Raw genomic sequence first — 16,419 nt, 5'->3', positions numbered from 1 at the left:
CGTTGTGGACTGAGACGCAGCCTTCCCGTTATATAAACGATACTTGATAGATATATGGATAGATGGACAGATAGAAACGTTTGTATTCCGGACTAATAAGTCGAAAAACATACAGCAATCGGTAGACCGTGGGACACAACAGCAATGGGGAGCGAGATATGGCGGGTCCAAAACTCACCTTTTGAAGTGCTCCTTTATCCGATCCTCGGTAACACTGTCAGGCAAATTTCCAACCCAGAGATGTCTAGTCTCTCTGACCATTTTGTCCTAACGCCCTCATGAGTATACCATCGCTTTTCGCCACAATCACAAAAATTCACAAACACCACATGGCGACACGCTCCGCGACCTGCAGCACATTCGCTCACCTCGCACTGTTGCGTTCTAATGACGTCACACACCAGAACCCCGACAAAATAGTTGGCGTCCACCTGCTAGCAAAATCTTTTGGAGCGCCCGGCACATACTAGCCAAGGCGAGTCTACTACTGATGACGCTCACGACAGCAGCGATACCTAGTGAGAGAAATGTTAACTATAGGGGTAACTGATGACCACCAGATGGCAGGCAACATTCATTTCTATATTTCAATTGAAATGTTCTACTGGCGAAAAATGAGATGTTTTGTGGACAACCAGCTTAAAAAAAAGGCTTGAAAATAAAAGACCTCCCAAGTTTTGTGACCAATTGGGGCTCAACTCAATTATTTAACCGTTTGCTTTTTACTTGACAGAATGATATCAGTCTCACTTCTGTTATTCTCAGCAGCATATCGAGGATTCATCATGAAAAAAATAAATACAGAGAACAATAATTAAAACATTTGCTGAAGGAACCAACTGCTTCAAACTGTTAGAGCAACATAGCGCGCATCATAAATTAGTGGTTGCAAGTGGACAGCGATTTTGCACACCTCGTCTTTGTAGCACCATATATGTCTACATGCTGCCTACATGCACACCAAATGCACACATTTTGTGGAAGCGCACGTGTTCTTGCTGGTGCTTGAGGTCAAGGCCCTATATACCAGGTAGGGTCGTCCGGCGATTCTACCTGATCGTGACGTCAGCTTGTGACGTCATCTGGGGGCAAGTCTTGAAGTCCCGTTTGAGTCCCATGTAAATGGGCGATTTTTGAAGCGCTGTAGAACAAACTCTGTTAGAGCTAGCACAAAACTAAGTGCATCATCGGAAAGACGAGACATTTTTCTTTGAATTATCTAGGCGCAGTTTTTCACTAAACCCATTAGTTTTTCCGATAATGCGTAGAAAAGCCCCCATGCCTCCGCAGCCTCCCTTCCGCCGGCCGCTGCGCCGCCGCGGTAGTGTAGTGGTTAGGATGCTTGCACCGTGATCCAAAGGTCGTGCGCTCGAATCTAGGAACGGGTCGGACTCAAATCGAAATTGCAAGCAGAATATGTGTTTTTTCTTTAAAAATCACTTATATTACAGCTAACCGTTCATAAAACTATCGAAAACAATTGACTGAACGCCAAAATATAGATAACATTCTTATAAAGCAAATTCAAATATGGCGGCCGTTGCGCTAGGCTCCGCCCCCGACTCCGCCCCTTCATGTGACGTCATCTGTGCACTTGGACACACAGGGAGATAGGGAACGACATGGGCCTGCTTGAGGTGAATTCAGAGTATTTGAGAATTAGGGGGTCATAGACTCTCAGTTTTCGTACGCTTCCATCATGAATTAATTGTCTATGAAGCACAGAAGCTGAAGCTTAGAAAAAGTACGAAGCACAGCCACAGGATATGATGGTAAGGATTTAGGAAATACCTACTCATGGTTGCGGGTGCATGCTGTGGATCATAATGTAATATAAATTTAAGTTATGGATTCATAGGTACTTTTTCATTCATTTAGCCATTTATGTCACCAATTGTATTAGTAGGTGGCTTCGAGATCAGGCGCCACCGGCCACACTACAACACTAAGCAGTGCTCGTGTTGGGCCAGAGTTAAGCGTAGCAGGTGCACACTCGGGGTGCACTCGGTGAGTCGGGGTGCACAGGTTGGACAGTAGGTATACCACAAACCCATGCCAACTTCACGAACTTGCTGTTGTCTGCATTGGTTGGTTGGTTTGGTTCAAGCACCATATTCAGTGAACCGAGGTGCTAACTGGGCCTCTCACATTTCCAACTTCCAAGCGGCGGCGCAGCCAGGCAGCAGCAACGCCGCATGCATGGCCTGCCGCATGCAATGCCGCATACATTGCACGGGAATCAAACCTTGATTGCAGAATCTAGGGGCAAAGAACCGCAGTGGTCCCTACCTATCAAATCAAAATGTTATCAAAAGGCAGTGAAGACCTGCCCCAAAGTCTGCTTTAAGTTGACCCTCACAGCTCACAAGCCTGCCCTTAGGACTGCACTCCTCTCCTACTGGCAGGTGGAATGTTTTACAATGTATGATGTGAGAGGTGCTTAATTTCATTACAAGCATTTTATGTTGAATTGTGAAGTAGCTGCATTGTACAGTCCACAGCAGAGGTAATGTGCGGTTTCAGTCATGTGTATGTTCTGCTTCTGAAGCTTAGGAACAATTAGCCAGACTATAATGAAACTTTGAACATAGCTTACATGTATCATCAGTCGTCACCTTTGCAGCTGCAACTTTAACTATTGACGTCTCCTTTTTGATCACTCCGCAATAAAAAATCACCAGTCAAAGCCATCCGTTGAGATTGGTAAAACCGCACATTACTGTAGCGATGGGCTGTACTTATGACTTCTGCTTGCTCATTAGCATTGTAATTAAGAGTTAGGACAGTTTTGGAATCCAATAATGTGTGTCTAATTTACTTTTCTCTTTTCAGGTCTGGGGTAGCCAGTGAGCATTATCTTGTACCACTTAAACCAAGCTGTTGTTGTTGTTGTTACATAGTTCAAGATGACTGGCTCAGGCAAAATGAAGAAAAAGGTATGTTTCCATTATTTTCCTACCAGACATGTATGCAAGATGTTTGAAATTTGCTATATTTGTCTCTAGTGGTGCTTAGCTCATGTGCTAACTAATATCTTGTTCTTCTCTGCAGTCTGTTTCCAGTCGTATCCCCCTATAATGCATTTATTTCTTCACAAAATGCTCTATTTTATACACCTGCGATTTCAAAGTCACTGTCGCTCAAACATGGGATTATGTGTAGCCATTCCGTAATAAGGTTTTACAACGGCCCGCACCTCCTCACCTGGCTTTTTCCCTATGTCGTCAGTACGCCTCGGGCGAGGCGTCCTGGTACATGACTAGGAAGCAGGCGCTGGACAAGCTGCAGGTGAACCTGCGCGACTTCCGGCGGCTCTGCATCCTCAAAGGCATCTACCCCCGAGAGCCCATCAAACGCACTCGTGCACAGAAGGGCTCCACAGAGAAGAAGACGCTCTACTACAAGAAGGATATACAGTTCCTGCTGCATGAGCCGCTCATCTGGAAAATGTGGGATATGAAGGTCGGTTACACTTAAGACACGGGGGGCTTCATAACTGTCATTTGGTTTTCTTCCTGGTAGTTAAAAGTTATGTTTAGAAAGTGGGTAACAATCATTTATCTTTTTATTTGTTGAACTAACGTTGTATACCTGTTTGAAAAGTCATGATAACTGAAAGGTTCCCTTATCTTTTACTTACAAATCAACCTAAATCTGAAAAGGTGAACTATGACGGACTGAATAAGTCATTTATGCATCATCTTTTTACCAGGCGAGGCACAAGAAGATTCAGAAGTCGAAGGGCAAACGCGACTTCGAGGGCGCCCAGCGGCTGAACAAGGGTCGCCCCAAGTACGACCTCGACCACCTCGTCAAAGAAAGGTAGGACAACTCGGTCAGTATCCTCACGGAGACTCGAATAGATGGCAGCTGTAATGTGCATAACACAGTCGCGGCTCCACTGCAGTGCAGTGGGGCAAAGACAGTGCTCCACTACTGGTCTCGCTAACCTGTTTGGTATGGCATGGTAGAGGTTGGTGTGTGATGACACTCATACGATCAATGATCATGGAAGCTGCCAAGCAGCTGGTGCAAGTTCATACCAAGCTCCTCTCATGTATAGAATAATCTTACAATGGTACACAGTGTCTGCTCGTAGTCTCAAAATCTCTCTGCCCGCCACCATGAACCAACTGTCCTTTGTACTTCCTGCTCCTTATACCGATTACCTAACCACTGTCCTTCCCTGTCCTTTATACCCTACCCTCTTCGACCTCTACTCGATACGCCCTCCCGACCTATACCGAGCTCAGATCTCGCCGGCCACAATGATGGTATCCAATAGTGATGTCAGTTGCAGAAAATCGTGATACTGATACCAAACCAAATACCAACAATAACCATAGGAAAGTACCAAAACCAAACTAACTTCAGAAACTGAGGGAAATACCAACTTTTTATCGAATTCACAGCCTCTTTTACATTAGCTACGATTCACAATACCAACAAAATACCAAATGCATTAGCCTTGAAATACCAAATACCAAGTTGGTATCGGTTTGGTATCGGTATACCAAAAAGTTGGTATCCGATTGACATCTCTAGTATCCACCCACTGACGCCAGCTGACCGTGCCTGCCGCCAGGTACCCGACCTTCTCAGACGCGCTGAACGACCTGGACGACCCGCTGTCGCTCTGCAGCCTGTTTGCCATCATGCCGACCGTCAGTAAGCTATCAGAGGGTGAGTTCTTGGTCGCCTGACGCGCTAGAAAGGGGCTCTCACCGTGGAGTTGAAGCGGACAAGCGCTCAGTGGTATGTCGTATGGCGGTTTGTGAGATGGCGGTAGTTGTGGCTGAGCGTTTGTATGTAACACTTATGGGTGTCGGGGCTTTCGCTGCGAAGGTATTTTCGTCGCGCTTTCGAACTAACTGCGCCATCCGGATCGTATGTGCACCTCTCTAGCCAGTAGTCACCCTCCACCCCGTTCCAGCTCTGGTGTCCGACTGCCGCCGACTCATCGGTCCGTATGTGTGCCCGTCTGATTTCTGTTCCCTGCTCTCCACCCCATCAGCTCTGGTGTCTGATGGTGTGTTTTCCGGCCTGTATGTGCCTCACTCTGTCCTCTCTAACCGACCTGCTGCCGCGTTCACAGCGCTGGTGTCCGACTGCCGCCGACTCACTGTCGAATTCATGCACTATGTGATCGAGTCGCGGGCATTGCGGAAGGCGTTCATCTCCATCAAGGGCTACTACTTCCAGGCGGAGGTACAGGGCATCGCCGTCACGTGGGTGATGCCGCACCACTTCGTCTACATGGTAAGAGAGCGGGGCTGACGGTAGAGGGGAGGCACAGGGCTCACAGGACGGGATGGGACGGGGCTTACGGTTGGAGGATGGACGAAGCTACCGTGATAGGTGGAGAAAACACTTTGCTTAGCTGTGGAATGAAGTGATGCATATAGGATTGGAACTCGGAAAGGACGAAAAAAATATCAATATTGTAACATCCTGGTTTGTAATTTGGTTGTGATGTCAAAACCTGCTGCTTTTTCAGACTTTTGTAACAGTATTACACAATCCGTGTGCTTTATGCAGCAGCATTTTAACGTGCGACTCGTCACCGTCCCTTCCTCAGCGGCCGGAGAACGTGGACATGAAGGTGATGGCCATCTTCTCCGAGTTTTACACCACGCTGCTGGGCTTCGTCAACTACCGGCTGTACCACTCGCTGAACCTCATGTACCCGCCCAAGCTGGCCCTCACAGGAGGTGGGTGAGACTGCGGGTGGCCGCCGGTCGGCCTCTGTCGCTTAGTCTCTGGCCTCCGTGTTATCCCTGGTCCCCGGCAACTATTACTTCGATTAGCCCGCACACTCTTAGTTCGGTGAGCTTACACTAGACGGCGCTGAGGATGGTGCGACGCTCGGAGCGGTCATGGCTGAGATAGCCTGCGCCTCGCGATGACGTTAGGTTCTGGCTTTTGACGATAAGCTACCTATTTGTTTACCAGCTCTTTTGTGGCTTATTTATTTGTGTCACGACATATGCAATCCAAACCCGGAATACTATCTTATAATAAGCTTTTTTCTAACAAACAGAAATAGGAACGGATACGTTCCTGGGTCTGGGTCTAGTTGTCATCATGTGATGTGCCCGCTACTTCTTGCTTTATGTGTTTGCTTTGGATGTTCCATGCTGTTATTGGGGTAATAGGTATGTCACATATGAAATCCCATCAAGGATTGATTTTCCAGTGCATCTGGAGATCTTTGATGCGAGGCTGACGGGTGGTTTCTGGGTAGCTGTAAATCTGATGCGTCGGATTAATCAAGTATACTATTTGTATCCAGCATACCCACCATCCACTATCCATGATATGCGAATCACCATTTCCATTATCACCTCGCCAGCTCAGTTTCAGCCTTTACCCCTCCCCCCCCCCGCAGCCTCCCCCCAGACACGTGTATGTCCACTACCCCCCCCCCCCCCCCTCCACAGCCTCCCCCCCAGACGCGTGTATGTCCAACCGGGAGCGCCTCAACCATCACTACCTCCCTCCCCCCTCCCCTCCCTCCAGCGACCCCCACAGACACGTGTATGTCCACCCGGGAGCTGGATGACGAGCGGGTGGCCGCTCTCAACACGCCTCTGGCGCGCGCCCGGCTGCCCGATGACGCCGATGACGCCGACGATGACGCCGAGCTGGCGCTGATGGCGGCGGCCGCTGGCGAGGAGCTGGAGGAGGTGCGCCGGCGCCGCCAGCGCACCCGCCGCCTCCAGAGGCTGTTCGCCGGGTGTCGGGTGTTCATCGGACGAGAGGTGCGTGATTGAGGGGGTGACGAGGTGGAGGGATGGGTGAGAAGGGAGGGTAGGAGCTGAGCTGGCGGGGTCGGTGGTGAGTGGAAAATTGGAAATTGAGCTTCTGACGCTACCACCGTCAGATATAGATATTCGTGGTGTTTTGTGCATCTGATTTTTTATGATATCGCGATATCGTTATATATCACGATGTAGTTATGATAGTACGATGGAATCTTATTGGTAGGTAACTGCAAGCTTTAGAATATGAAAGCACTATAATAATGCATATGTTCCAACCGTGTCACGTTTCTTTTGTAATGGCATGATTCTGACATGGTCACATGACGTGATTAATTTACAGAACCCTGTTAGTGAAGTAGCATCAAGTTCTGACTTATCAGGCAGTATGATCATATGATGTGTAGCATAGGTGTTACTTTATGCATCGCTGGTGCTTGAACGCCCCGCACTGATCTCTGGGAAAACTTCACCGATGAATTGTGCACTGTGAAGGCAACTGACTTTTGTGACTTTTTCAGCTATCGGACGTAGACTAATAAACTTCTCAATCTCATTTCCTAACTCCTGCGGTGCTCTCCCGTGCTAACGCCATCTATGTGCCCTCGGTGTTCCAGGTGCCCCGTGAGCCGATGGTATTTGCCATCCGTGCGCTGGGCGGCACGTGCTCGTGGGACGCCTCGTGTGCGCCGGGCGCCACGTACTCGGAGACTGACGAGACCATCACCCACCAGCTCATCGATCGGGCCATGCCGCAGGGCGCCAAAAAGTACACCTCAAGGTGAGAGGCGGATGGGACGGACGGAGTGACCCAGAGGAAGCTTTCTCCTTCTGACCATGGTATTAAAGTTGTGTCGCGCCAACAATTTGTAATTATGGAATGATTAAGTTCTGCTCCTGGGGAACAAGTGCCCCCTTTCCCTTCTACTACCTACTCTCAGTATGTCCTTTCACGAAAGACGTGCACTGTTAAGTGACCCGCCTATACCCAGCTATCGGTGCTGGTCGGACAGGTAGTAAGCGTCGGTGCACTGATGTCCCCTGATACCACTTCACTTAGAGAGAGGGTGAGGGTGGGGACTGGGGACGGCGCCTCCGTCGACATGTCGAGTGCTGGTCAAATATTGATACAGCCCGGCTGACTGGGGCGGAGTCGGATCTGGAGCACCTCTCGTCCGCCACTGGTGTGCGCTGGAGCGCGGAACTCAGGAGTGGCCGCGGCGGCTTTGACAGTAGAGTGGACCAGCTAGACGATAGAGTACCGGACTGTGTGCTTAGTGGGGCGTGGGGTCTGGGTGACTTAGACGCCCCCCCCCCCCCCCCTCAACATAGACATTGCATGACCCATGTACCCTGTAGGGCAGTAGAGGATGATGAATTACCGTCATTTTGTGCATTATTTGACAAGCCAAACAATAAATTGTAACAAATGTTCCTCGGGGGATTAAGGTTTTGATAACGTGTACTTTGTTCATTGTTTTGTGCCTTTAGTGTTGACCCGGACGGCTGTTGCTGGGCCCCGTCAGGCTTTCTGTGGCGCTGTGTCTGATGACTGCTGTTCGCCAGGCTTTCTGTGGTATTGGCTGACGGCTGCAGGTTTTCTGTGTTCTCTGACGGTTATTTCGCCCGCCAGGTACTACGTGCAGCCTCAGTGGGTGTTTGACTCGGTCAACTGCGGCGACCTGCGGCCCGTACAGCTCTATTTCCCCGGCGTCGAGCTGCCGCCGCACCTGTCACCGTTCAAGGAAGAGGAGGTCACCTGGGGAGAGTACGTCCCGCCCGACAAACTCAAACTGCTCGGTGAGTCTATGGGAGTCAGACTACTGAGTCACCTGGGGAGAGTACGTCCCGCCCGACAAACTCAAACTGCTCGGTGAGTCTTTGGGAGTCAGGGAGTACTCCTCCTGAGTCACCTGGGGAGAGTACGTCCCATCAGACAAACTCAAACTGCTAGGTGAATGGTGCAGTGACGAGATAGTCTTCCCTCTGGGTCACATTAGGAGAGTATGTCCTCCCGGCTCGATGAGAGTCCCTTATCACTGGCAGTGTTGCTGCGAGGACAGTACCGCTGAGCCCGCAGTCGTGGCCTCCGGTCACCAGTGACTCAGCCGGCCGCGTGAGGCCGGTGTGTGTGGAGTCGGGCACAGGTCCGGCCTGTCCCAGCGTCACACCCCTGGTCGGGTGTTAATAACTCATCAGTGGCGGTCGGCCCGCACCCCGGCTCCCTGCACAGAGCAGCACAATTGGAGCCCCTTCCCGGAAAATGAACCGCTGCAATTTTAAAAACGTGCAAGGTCTGCATGATCTGTCTCATGCACGGGTCTGTTTGGATTTCTGGGAATCGAGGAAAGTCCCAAATGATGATTTGTACAGTGACTCTGTCTTAAAAGTGCCGCGCAAAGTGACGGTGGATCCATCAAGCCTGACCGAGGAAGGGCCTGCTATAATTTGAAAGCTACCGAACCAATTGACCTGGGAATGGACGAGGATGTCAATTGCTTCGGTGACTCAAATTTAGCAGGCCCTTCCTCGGTCAGGCTTCATGGATCCACCGTTACTTTGCGCGGTACTTTTAAGACAGACTGTACGGTATACGAGTTAATTGGCTCGTAAGTCGGTTTAGATGTGATAAGTTTGACTAGAGAAAAGTCACACTAGATAACAGTAATCAATACGCCTTCGATATTGATGTCTCCTCTCCTTCAATGCCCCTATTACACGCGTAAGCAAATACCCGTGGCGCGTTTGTTTAAAGCACGTGTCCTCTGCCACTATGTTTCAGATTCTGTTCGGCTGTGCGGTGCGTGGGTAGTGATGTCCTCTGGCCTGTCGTCTGTATTCGACAGTCGCGTCGATATGATGAATGTATTTCTGCGCTGTAATCGAATCTGCCGAAAAATCTGTCTGTCGCTCAAGCTCTCGTCTTTGAAAATCAAAGACTCTCGGAGGGAAGACTTATATTTTATCGTTGGCTGTGTTGACACCAAAGCAAGTGAAACTTATCCAAGCGTCCTTTGTGTGATAAAAAAACTATGCCTTTTTCCACTGTGAACGGCGCGACTGCTCAGTTTATTGCCGGTCGGCTGGCTGGTGCCGCGCCGTTTGAAATGCCGGCGCCACTGGCTGACGTCATTAGTGCATTTGTCACGGCCCGGATCGTTACCGACGTTAAACCACTGGCTTTTGGCGCCGTGCGGCCTTTGAAGCCATCGGAACCGATGTCGGGTGTGCGGTTTTGCGGCTCTATCGTCGGTCGTTACCGGGTTCGATTCGGCACGGCTTGGGCGGTCGTGCTAGGGACTGTGTCCTAAAGTTTTGCTTGTTAGCGACCACAATTCGATTTTTCATTACACCTGCTAGGAAAGTTATTCTCAAGCTATAGTATGATCGAAACGGAAAGTTTTGCTCACTCTATAACTGTTCTGGCTTTATTTTCAGCCTCATTGTATTGCATTGTATGTAAATAGAGATCAATAATAGCCTGTAAAGAACCTCCTCCCCCCACCACTCCCACCCCCCACCACCACCCTAAAAAGTTTTCCCTCGTATGGTAGGTACCCGAATGTCATTCTAAGCATATAGCCTTCTCATATATTCAAGGTGATAAGTTCGAAAGGTCGTGATCGCTCCCAGACCTTCGTGTCTTATTCACACCATCATTCATTTCAGTGACAATATAACTGCACTGTGGGCTGCACTTACCCATATGAGTCTCATTAGGTAGCACCGTTAATTTCTCCATAGGCCGGGCGCTGCCCTGATGAAGTGCACGTGCCACCGGCGCTCTATGGTTCATTTACTCCATCACAGTGTGTATGTGCAATGTGTGCACGGAGTCTCTGAATGAACAGGGCCAATCGACCCGGGTCGCCGCCGCTGCCGCGGAAAAATCAATCGGTCGCTCCTGTCTCCATGAGGCGGCAGGACCCCTGCGGCGGAGCTGACAGACTTCTGGCACGCTGCTGTGAAGATGTTGGACGTCAGAACTCTTATGTGACCTCTGGTGTGATTGTTGCATTCATTTGTCTGGCAGTTTGTTAGTTTTCATCAGGCAGGTAATTCTGCTATTATGACTCTGGTCTTGACTTCTTGTGAGGGTGTGCTGTATATAGTTAGTGTGCAGACCCTCAACTCTCCACGGCCCTGCGGCACTGCATTGCTGAATGTAATCGGGCATTCCCTGTCGCAAGCGAACAGCACTAGCGGCATATTAACTCAGCTTTTATGGGGTTTCTTTATTTTACGACCTATCTGGCCCACGATCGAACATGAGCACAAGCAGGATACAGCACTGCCGCAAATACAACGCTCAAAATGTGTTCATGTCTACCTACCGCCTGTCGTTGGTTGCGTCGATGGCTGAAATCGCATTTGTACCGATATTCGCTAGTGTATAATACCTGCGTAAATTTGTTGCCGAACTGACGTGCTAGTGACGTCATTGGTTCCAAGCCAGTGACGCCATTGGTCCCCAGGGAGCTTTATGCAGTAGGTGAGGCCAGTGTATGACGTCTAATAAGGCGCTGAAAGGCGAGCAAAAATACTCATCAGTGATGGAGCATTGGCGCCCGCACCGCCATGGGGCGTGCTGCCCATCGGTGCCCTCGCCTCGTTTTTGTGTCAGCGATCGATTTTGTTATGGACCCCTACTCTGACAAAAAAGTAGAAACAATGCAACGACCTCGTGATGACGCTTGGCTTTTTTAATTCTGTTGTGCCCTCGTTCACCGCTTAAGTCAGTAGACATTGACCCCTTTTCCCCTCCTCCGGCCTTATTTCTCCTATTGCCAACACTCCCCGTTGATTTTTTCATCCCCACTGCCTTCCTTCTCGAAAAACAAATGATTAGACGTTCTGGAGAAAACCGTCGCGACTGTGGCGGGGGCGGCACTCGGCCGGTCATTGTCTGCCGTCTTTAACGAGCGTCGATCGGCTGATCAGCCGTTTGGGACGGCTGTCGTCAGGCCAAGATCGGCCGGCCGGCTGGTCCGGGGCGATAAAATGGGGCTGCGGTGCTTCAGAAAGTAGCTGAATTTTGATGGTGGACGGGTAATTGTGGTAGGGCAAGTGGACAAAGAAAGGGTTTCTGAGGGGCGTTGGAAATTCGGGAAGTAGAAGCCATTGACTGGCTGACGATCGCCACTTATGTCTTCACGTCTCCCCTTACGTCCTCACGCACCCTTCTGTGTACTCACCACCCCTGTGTCTTCACGCTCCCCCCCCCCCCCCCCCACGTCCTCACCCTCACCCCGCTGTGTCCCCAGGTCAGCTGCAGGGCACGGAGCAGGCGGCGGCGGAGGACGGGGTCGGGGACAACCCGTCCTCAGACGAGGACGCAGACGAGGACCAGGAGTCAGCCGACGAGAAACAGGAGGACGAGGACAATGAGGAGTCGGACGGAGAGGAGGAGGACAGCGACGGAGGCGAGGAGATGGAGGACGAGTCCGCCGAGGATTCGGCCAAGGTAGGAAGGACGGACGGACGGGGCTGGAATATGAGGCGTGCATGTTGTGACGTGGAGCGATGGGCGATCGTTTTGTTTGGCTGTTTTGTTGCGAGCAACCTCTTCCGGCCTGAAAAGATCAGTGCAGAGCCATGGAATGATAGGATAGGGTGTAGCCTTTGGACTGCGGACCACCGACGGTGCTCCGCAGCGCCAGAAACCGTCCGTCCCGGTGGGACAGAAGCGTCCCGGTGGGACAGCCCCCCCTGCCGTTCAAATGGTCACCCCGGAGAGGGTGTAGTCCAAACTCCGAACGAAGAGATGCCCTCACCACCGGTTGTCTGGTAACGAGTGACTGTCAGCCCGGAAAAGGGAAGGGCTAGTGAGGATTGGGATCGGTCTCCAGGATGGGTCTCCAGGAAAGTGAGATTGGTTGACAGCTCAACAATCCACCTAAGGAATATTTAAATCCACTTACATAACCTACTTCTGCGCAATTAATGCTGATGTAATGTTTTTGTTTTTGTCCTGTCTTGTGACCAGTATGCCATGAGTACACATCAACGGCACACGCTGCCCAGTCCGGCACAGGGGCGGTGAGGTCGGGTACGCCGTCAGCGGGTGGTACTGTTATCGCTCCCCCGGTCCGTCCCGCTCAATATCGGACCGGCGGTAGCTCAGATCGCAGACTAGATAACCGAGTTCCGACCGACTGGACTGCCGATCGGACGGTATCAGACAGTCCGACAGGAGCCGCGGCGGGGCCTCAGACTGGGGAATATCTTATATAACTTTCCAGAAATATTTCACCTCTTACGATAAAAGATAGGTTGTATGGTCGAATCAGCGCCTTCCTTTCGTGTGGTGACCTTTCTGTCTGGACCGATCACACTTTTTGAGTCATGAAACAAGGGACCGATCAGACTTTGAGAGTCATGAAGATTTGTCTATGGTATGAAACGCAATATACCCCTTTTCCCGAAGAAGTAGGTTGTACTGCGTTTGGAGCATCGCCTTCAAAATTCACCTCTGTCTAGCTACCTCCTCCGCTACTCAGACTAAGTAAAAGTGTTTTATTGCTGCCCTTGGATCTGTTTGGATGTCCAGGAGACTGGGAGAGGGCTAATGTAGCTAGAAGCTGGTAAAGCACGCCTGAGGTCGCTTGTGAGAGCTCTTCTGCGAACGCGCGGCGCGTACCGGAGCTAGTGCACGTGTAGGGCTTGGCGGCCGTGCGCAAACCGCGCCACCGGATGCCCGCGTGCGAGACGGTCCTTTATATGCCTCTGAGACAGTCCTATTGACGGCTTCTGCCGGAGTGTGGGGTCTTACAAGCTTCTGGGGCCGTGTGACGCCGTCTTGACGTTAAGGCTCTGAATATAGTCCGGCCTGTCGGGTGAATGGAAGGACCACGGGCGACAGCGCTATGCGAGCAATGCGCCGCGGTGAATGCCGTGTCGCTTTATGGGGCTGGGTGGTAGAATTCGGCTTATTAAATGTGTAAAGAAAGCTAAAACGGCATGTTTCCAGTTAGCGCAGCATCGTGCCTATTCGGAAATTCGTAGACCATGTCTGCTGGGTGCAAATACGATCACCACCACTGATTTATGGCTGGCTTGTGATACCTCAGGCTCCCCGCAGTTTAGGCTTTAGCAACCATCTGAGCTATGTAAGACGATCTTCAATATCCCGGAGACGGTTAGTGATACCGCCCGGACTTCCCGCCGTTTTGCACGTTAGCAACCATATATGATATGACCTATGTAAGCCGATCTTGGGATATCCCAGATATATCTAGTGATACCGGGCAATTTGATACCTCATCTCATCAAATCTCATATCTCTCACATCCATTACAATATCTACCCGCCTTCGGAGCCATCGGACCTATATCAGGCATTATCTGGATATCCCCTCTGACTCGCGCTGTGACGTCCTCCTCCAGGCCAAAATGAAGGTGACTCCCGGAAAGATCGAGAAGGTGGACGACCGCAAAGACAAGATGAAGGAGAGCAAGGAGGACTTTTGGATGCGCGCCAGGATGATCAAGAAAAAGGACAAGTGAGTGGAAGCAGTCGGGGACCGATTTTGTCACTCATGCGTACTTTTAATCTCGTTTTTTTGTGAATGTTCGTGGATATGTGGCCGATGCTTCTCAGCCGGCATGCTATTTAAATTTTTCTGGTTTTCGGCTGGTTGACTGTTCGAAGTAGTGCCTGCATGAAACATATGTCGGATGATGTTTTCACAAGACCAGGGGTAGGTACGTTTATTTGGCTCTTACATTCAGTTACCGATATATTATTGTATCTAATTAATCATAACTGTTTCATACCAAAGAAAGTCATTTTCGTAATCCCTACATTGGTGCACATCCTGAAGAGTTTCAGATCGTGCATGTTTGACCTAATTCCATCACCTCCCGTACGCGCTAACGGTTAAAATAGGTGTGCCTCAATCGATGTGTCACTAATTGGCTCCTATCGCCGGACCAATGTCAGCCACATCCTCTCCGCTCCAGAAGTGCAGACGATTGGAATATTTCGTCGATATAGCACCCGAACGCCCATGTGGTAGCGTGAAAGGGCATGCATTCATTTTTCATTGCACCGAACATGCAATTCTCGAAGAGAGCTGCACCGGCATGTGAAGCCCAGGGGACCTTTTAAATGAGCGGACTCTGCAAAATTAACAATTACGAGGCGGGCCTCCACAAACGGGCCCGGTGAACGGCACTTACCGGCGCGCGATGCTGGTGCTGATCGATGACGTGTTTTCGTCCGGCAGGCACCGGTTCTACAAGCTGCTGAAGCGGAAGAAGCTGATGCAAGAGGAGGCGCGCCTGCTGACCAAGAAGCGGCAGATCGTGGAGAAGGAGATGGCCGAGCGGAAGCGACAGGAGAAGAAGCAGATGAAGACGGCGCTGGCGCAGACGTAGCTGGAGGAACTGGGGCCGCTCCGGCGGCCGGCGCGGTCCGCTCGTATTCGAGCTGGATTGCTGGGGATCTGGAGAGGTTTTGCGCTGCTTTTGTGATGGACAGACTGTTGCTCGCCACATTTGTACAATGATGAGTGAATATATCGTCTCGTAAAGGTGACTTACCATGATTTCTGGTTGCTGCAACGAGAGAGCGTTCGTAATTGTATGAAACCCATCGTGAGCGCCGCGCGGGATATTGATAGAAAAAAGGCAACTGGGACTGTGAGTCACTGGTTATTATGATAAAACATCAACTACTGTAAACTTTGGGTTTCACTTGCTTCCTCGGTATTATTTCCCTCAACTTATAAGCATACATGGTCGGTTGTACCTACTGTTTTCTGCTTGCACTTATGTAACTGCGTTCAGGCTGTCAAAAAGTGTAGACTCTCCTCTCCCGCCTGGCAATGTAGCGCAGGATCGCTAAGTGATAACACCTAATCCATTTAGCGCGCGATCGTAATTAACACAGGTTTGATCAGTAAGATGTCATGGTTTCCTAGGTCAGTACGGGTCAGTTGGTATGCATTGAAATGCTTGTGATCAGTATCATTCGATCCTGACTGTTTTTTGGGGAAATTATTTATTGCTTAGTTATGATCATCATTATTGGTCACTCTTTATTGACGTCATGATCTGGTCGAACGAAACCGTTGAATGATTACCTATGATCACATACATTTTAGGGCTCATTGGCAAAAACATACTATTCGTGAAAAGAGAAAATAGAGCATCATGCAAGGGAGAACAACCACAAACGGTCGAGCAAATGTTTTGTGTTTTTTATCTTAAAAAGTATCATTTCCCTGTGGGCACGAACGACACTGTTATTATCCTGCCCTTTTGGATCTGTCATGATCAAGCCACGTGACTGACCTGACTTCAGCTTTGTTATGCATACATGCGGTGCGCCTTATGACAGACACTTCCATCAAACCAAGTCCACCTAGCGGGCCCCGACCTGCCGCCGTGAGTTCACGGTCGCTCGGCCGCGGAATTCACGGCGGCCGAACCATAGGGCGCCCTGGCGAGGTCCACTACATCTCCATCCATCACGGCTGGCTGTCCGGCGGTCACTGTCGGCGTCTGGGGCGGGGGACCGCCCGTGGCCCGCCGTGTCACCGGCGCCCGCTCGGCCCGCCGGGCGCCGTATGAATGTTTCACTGGCGGCCCGATCAATGTCGGATGACCGCCCCCCCCCCCGGTCCCCCTGACCCCCCGGCGGCGCGGCTGGACGG

General features: G+C 50.6%; 2 protein-coding genes across 6 annotated transcripts in view; one reads left to right on the top strand and one right to left on the bottom strand.

Moving 5' to 3' along the window:
* LOC122377563 (msx2-interacting protein-like) overlaps window positions 1-374 on the bottom strand; it is a 119,378-nt gene extending 119,004 nt beyond the window's left edge. For both annotated transcript variants that reach the window (XM_043357702.1, XM_043357704.1), the window contains exon 1: window positions 179-374. In XM_043357702.1, the coding sequence (XP_043213637.1) occupies window positions 179-261 (83 nt within the window). In that variant the 5' untranslated portion in view covers window positions 262-374. The remainder of the gene's footprint in view (window positions 1-178) is intronic.
* A 231-nt stretch (window positions 375-605) lies between these two features.
* On the top strand, window positions 606-15,299 carry LOC122377561 (pescadillo homolog). Of its 4 annotated transcripts, XM_043357699.1 has the most exons (14): window positions 606-1,010; window positions 1,638-1,772; window positions 2,833-2,936; window positions 3,229-3,462; window positions 3,713-3,822; window positions 4,586-4,683; window positions 5,096-5,259; window positions 5,579-5,711; window positions 6,520-6,761; window positions 7,379-7,542; window positions 8,395-8,561; window positions 12,026-12,225; window positions 14,147-14,262; window positions 14,989-15,299. In XM_043357699.1, exons 3-14 carry the CDS (start codon window positions 2,907-2,909, stop codon window positions 15,137-15,139), a joined length of 1,809 nt encoding a protein of 602 aa, XP_043213634.1. In that variant the 5' UTR covers window positions 606-1,010; window positions 1,638-1,772; window positions 2,833-2,906; the 3' UTR covers window positions 15,140-15,299. The 4 variants fall into 4 exon arrangements, with proteins under 4 accessions (XP_043213634.1, XP_043213635.1, XP_043213633.1 ...); XM_043357700.1 differs by lacking the exon at window positions 1,638-1,772 and having other exon boundaries at window positions 956-1,030; XM_043357698.1 differs by lacking the exon at window positions 606-1,010 and having other exon boundaries at window positions 1,616-1,772.
* Window positions 15,300-16,419: the final 1,120 nt, after the last annotated feature.

This window comes from Amphibalanus amphitrite, unplaced genomic scaffold (assembly GCF_019059575.1).
Source record: "Amphibalanus amphitrite isolate SeventyFive unplaced genomic scaffold, NRLGWU_Aamphi_draft 000047F_arrow, whole genome shotgun sequence".
Taxonomy (NCBI): Eukaryota; Metazoa; Arthropoda; class Thecostraca; order Balanomorpha; family Balanidae; genus Amphibalanus; species Amphibalanus amphitrite.
This window is presented reverse-complemented; position numbering and strand designations above follow the sequence as displayed.

What these genes read in the sequence shown, in the direction of transcription:
- LOC122377561 (XM_043357699.1), top strand. Translation starts at nt 2,907, where the DNA reads ATGACTGGCTCAGGCAAAATGAAGAAAAAG. An exon ending in CAGGCAAAATGAAGAAAAAG is followed by an intron (nt 2,937 to 3,228) that starts GTATGTTTCCAT and finishes CTATGTCGTCAG; the next exon opens with TACGCCTCGGGCGAGGCGTC. An exon ending in ATGATCAAGAAAAAGGACAA is followed by an intron (nt 14,263 to 14,988) that starts GTGAGTGGAAGC and finishes TTCGTCCGGCAG; the next exon opens with GCACCGGTTCTACAAGCTGC.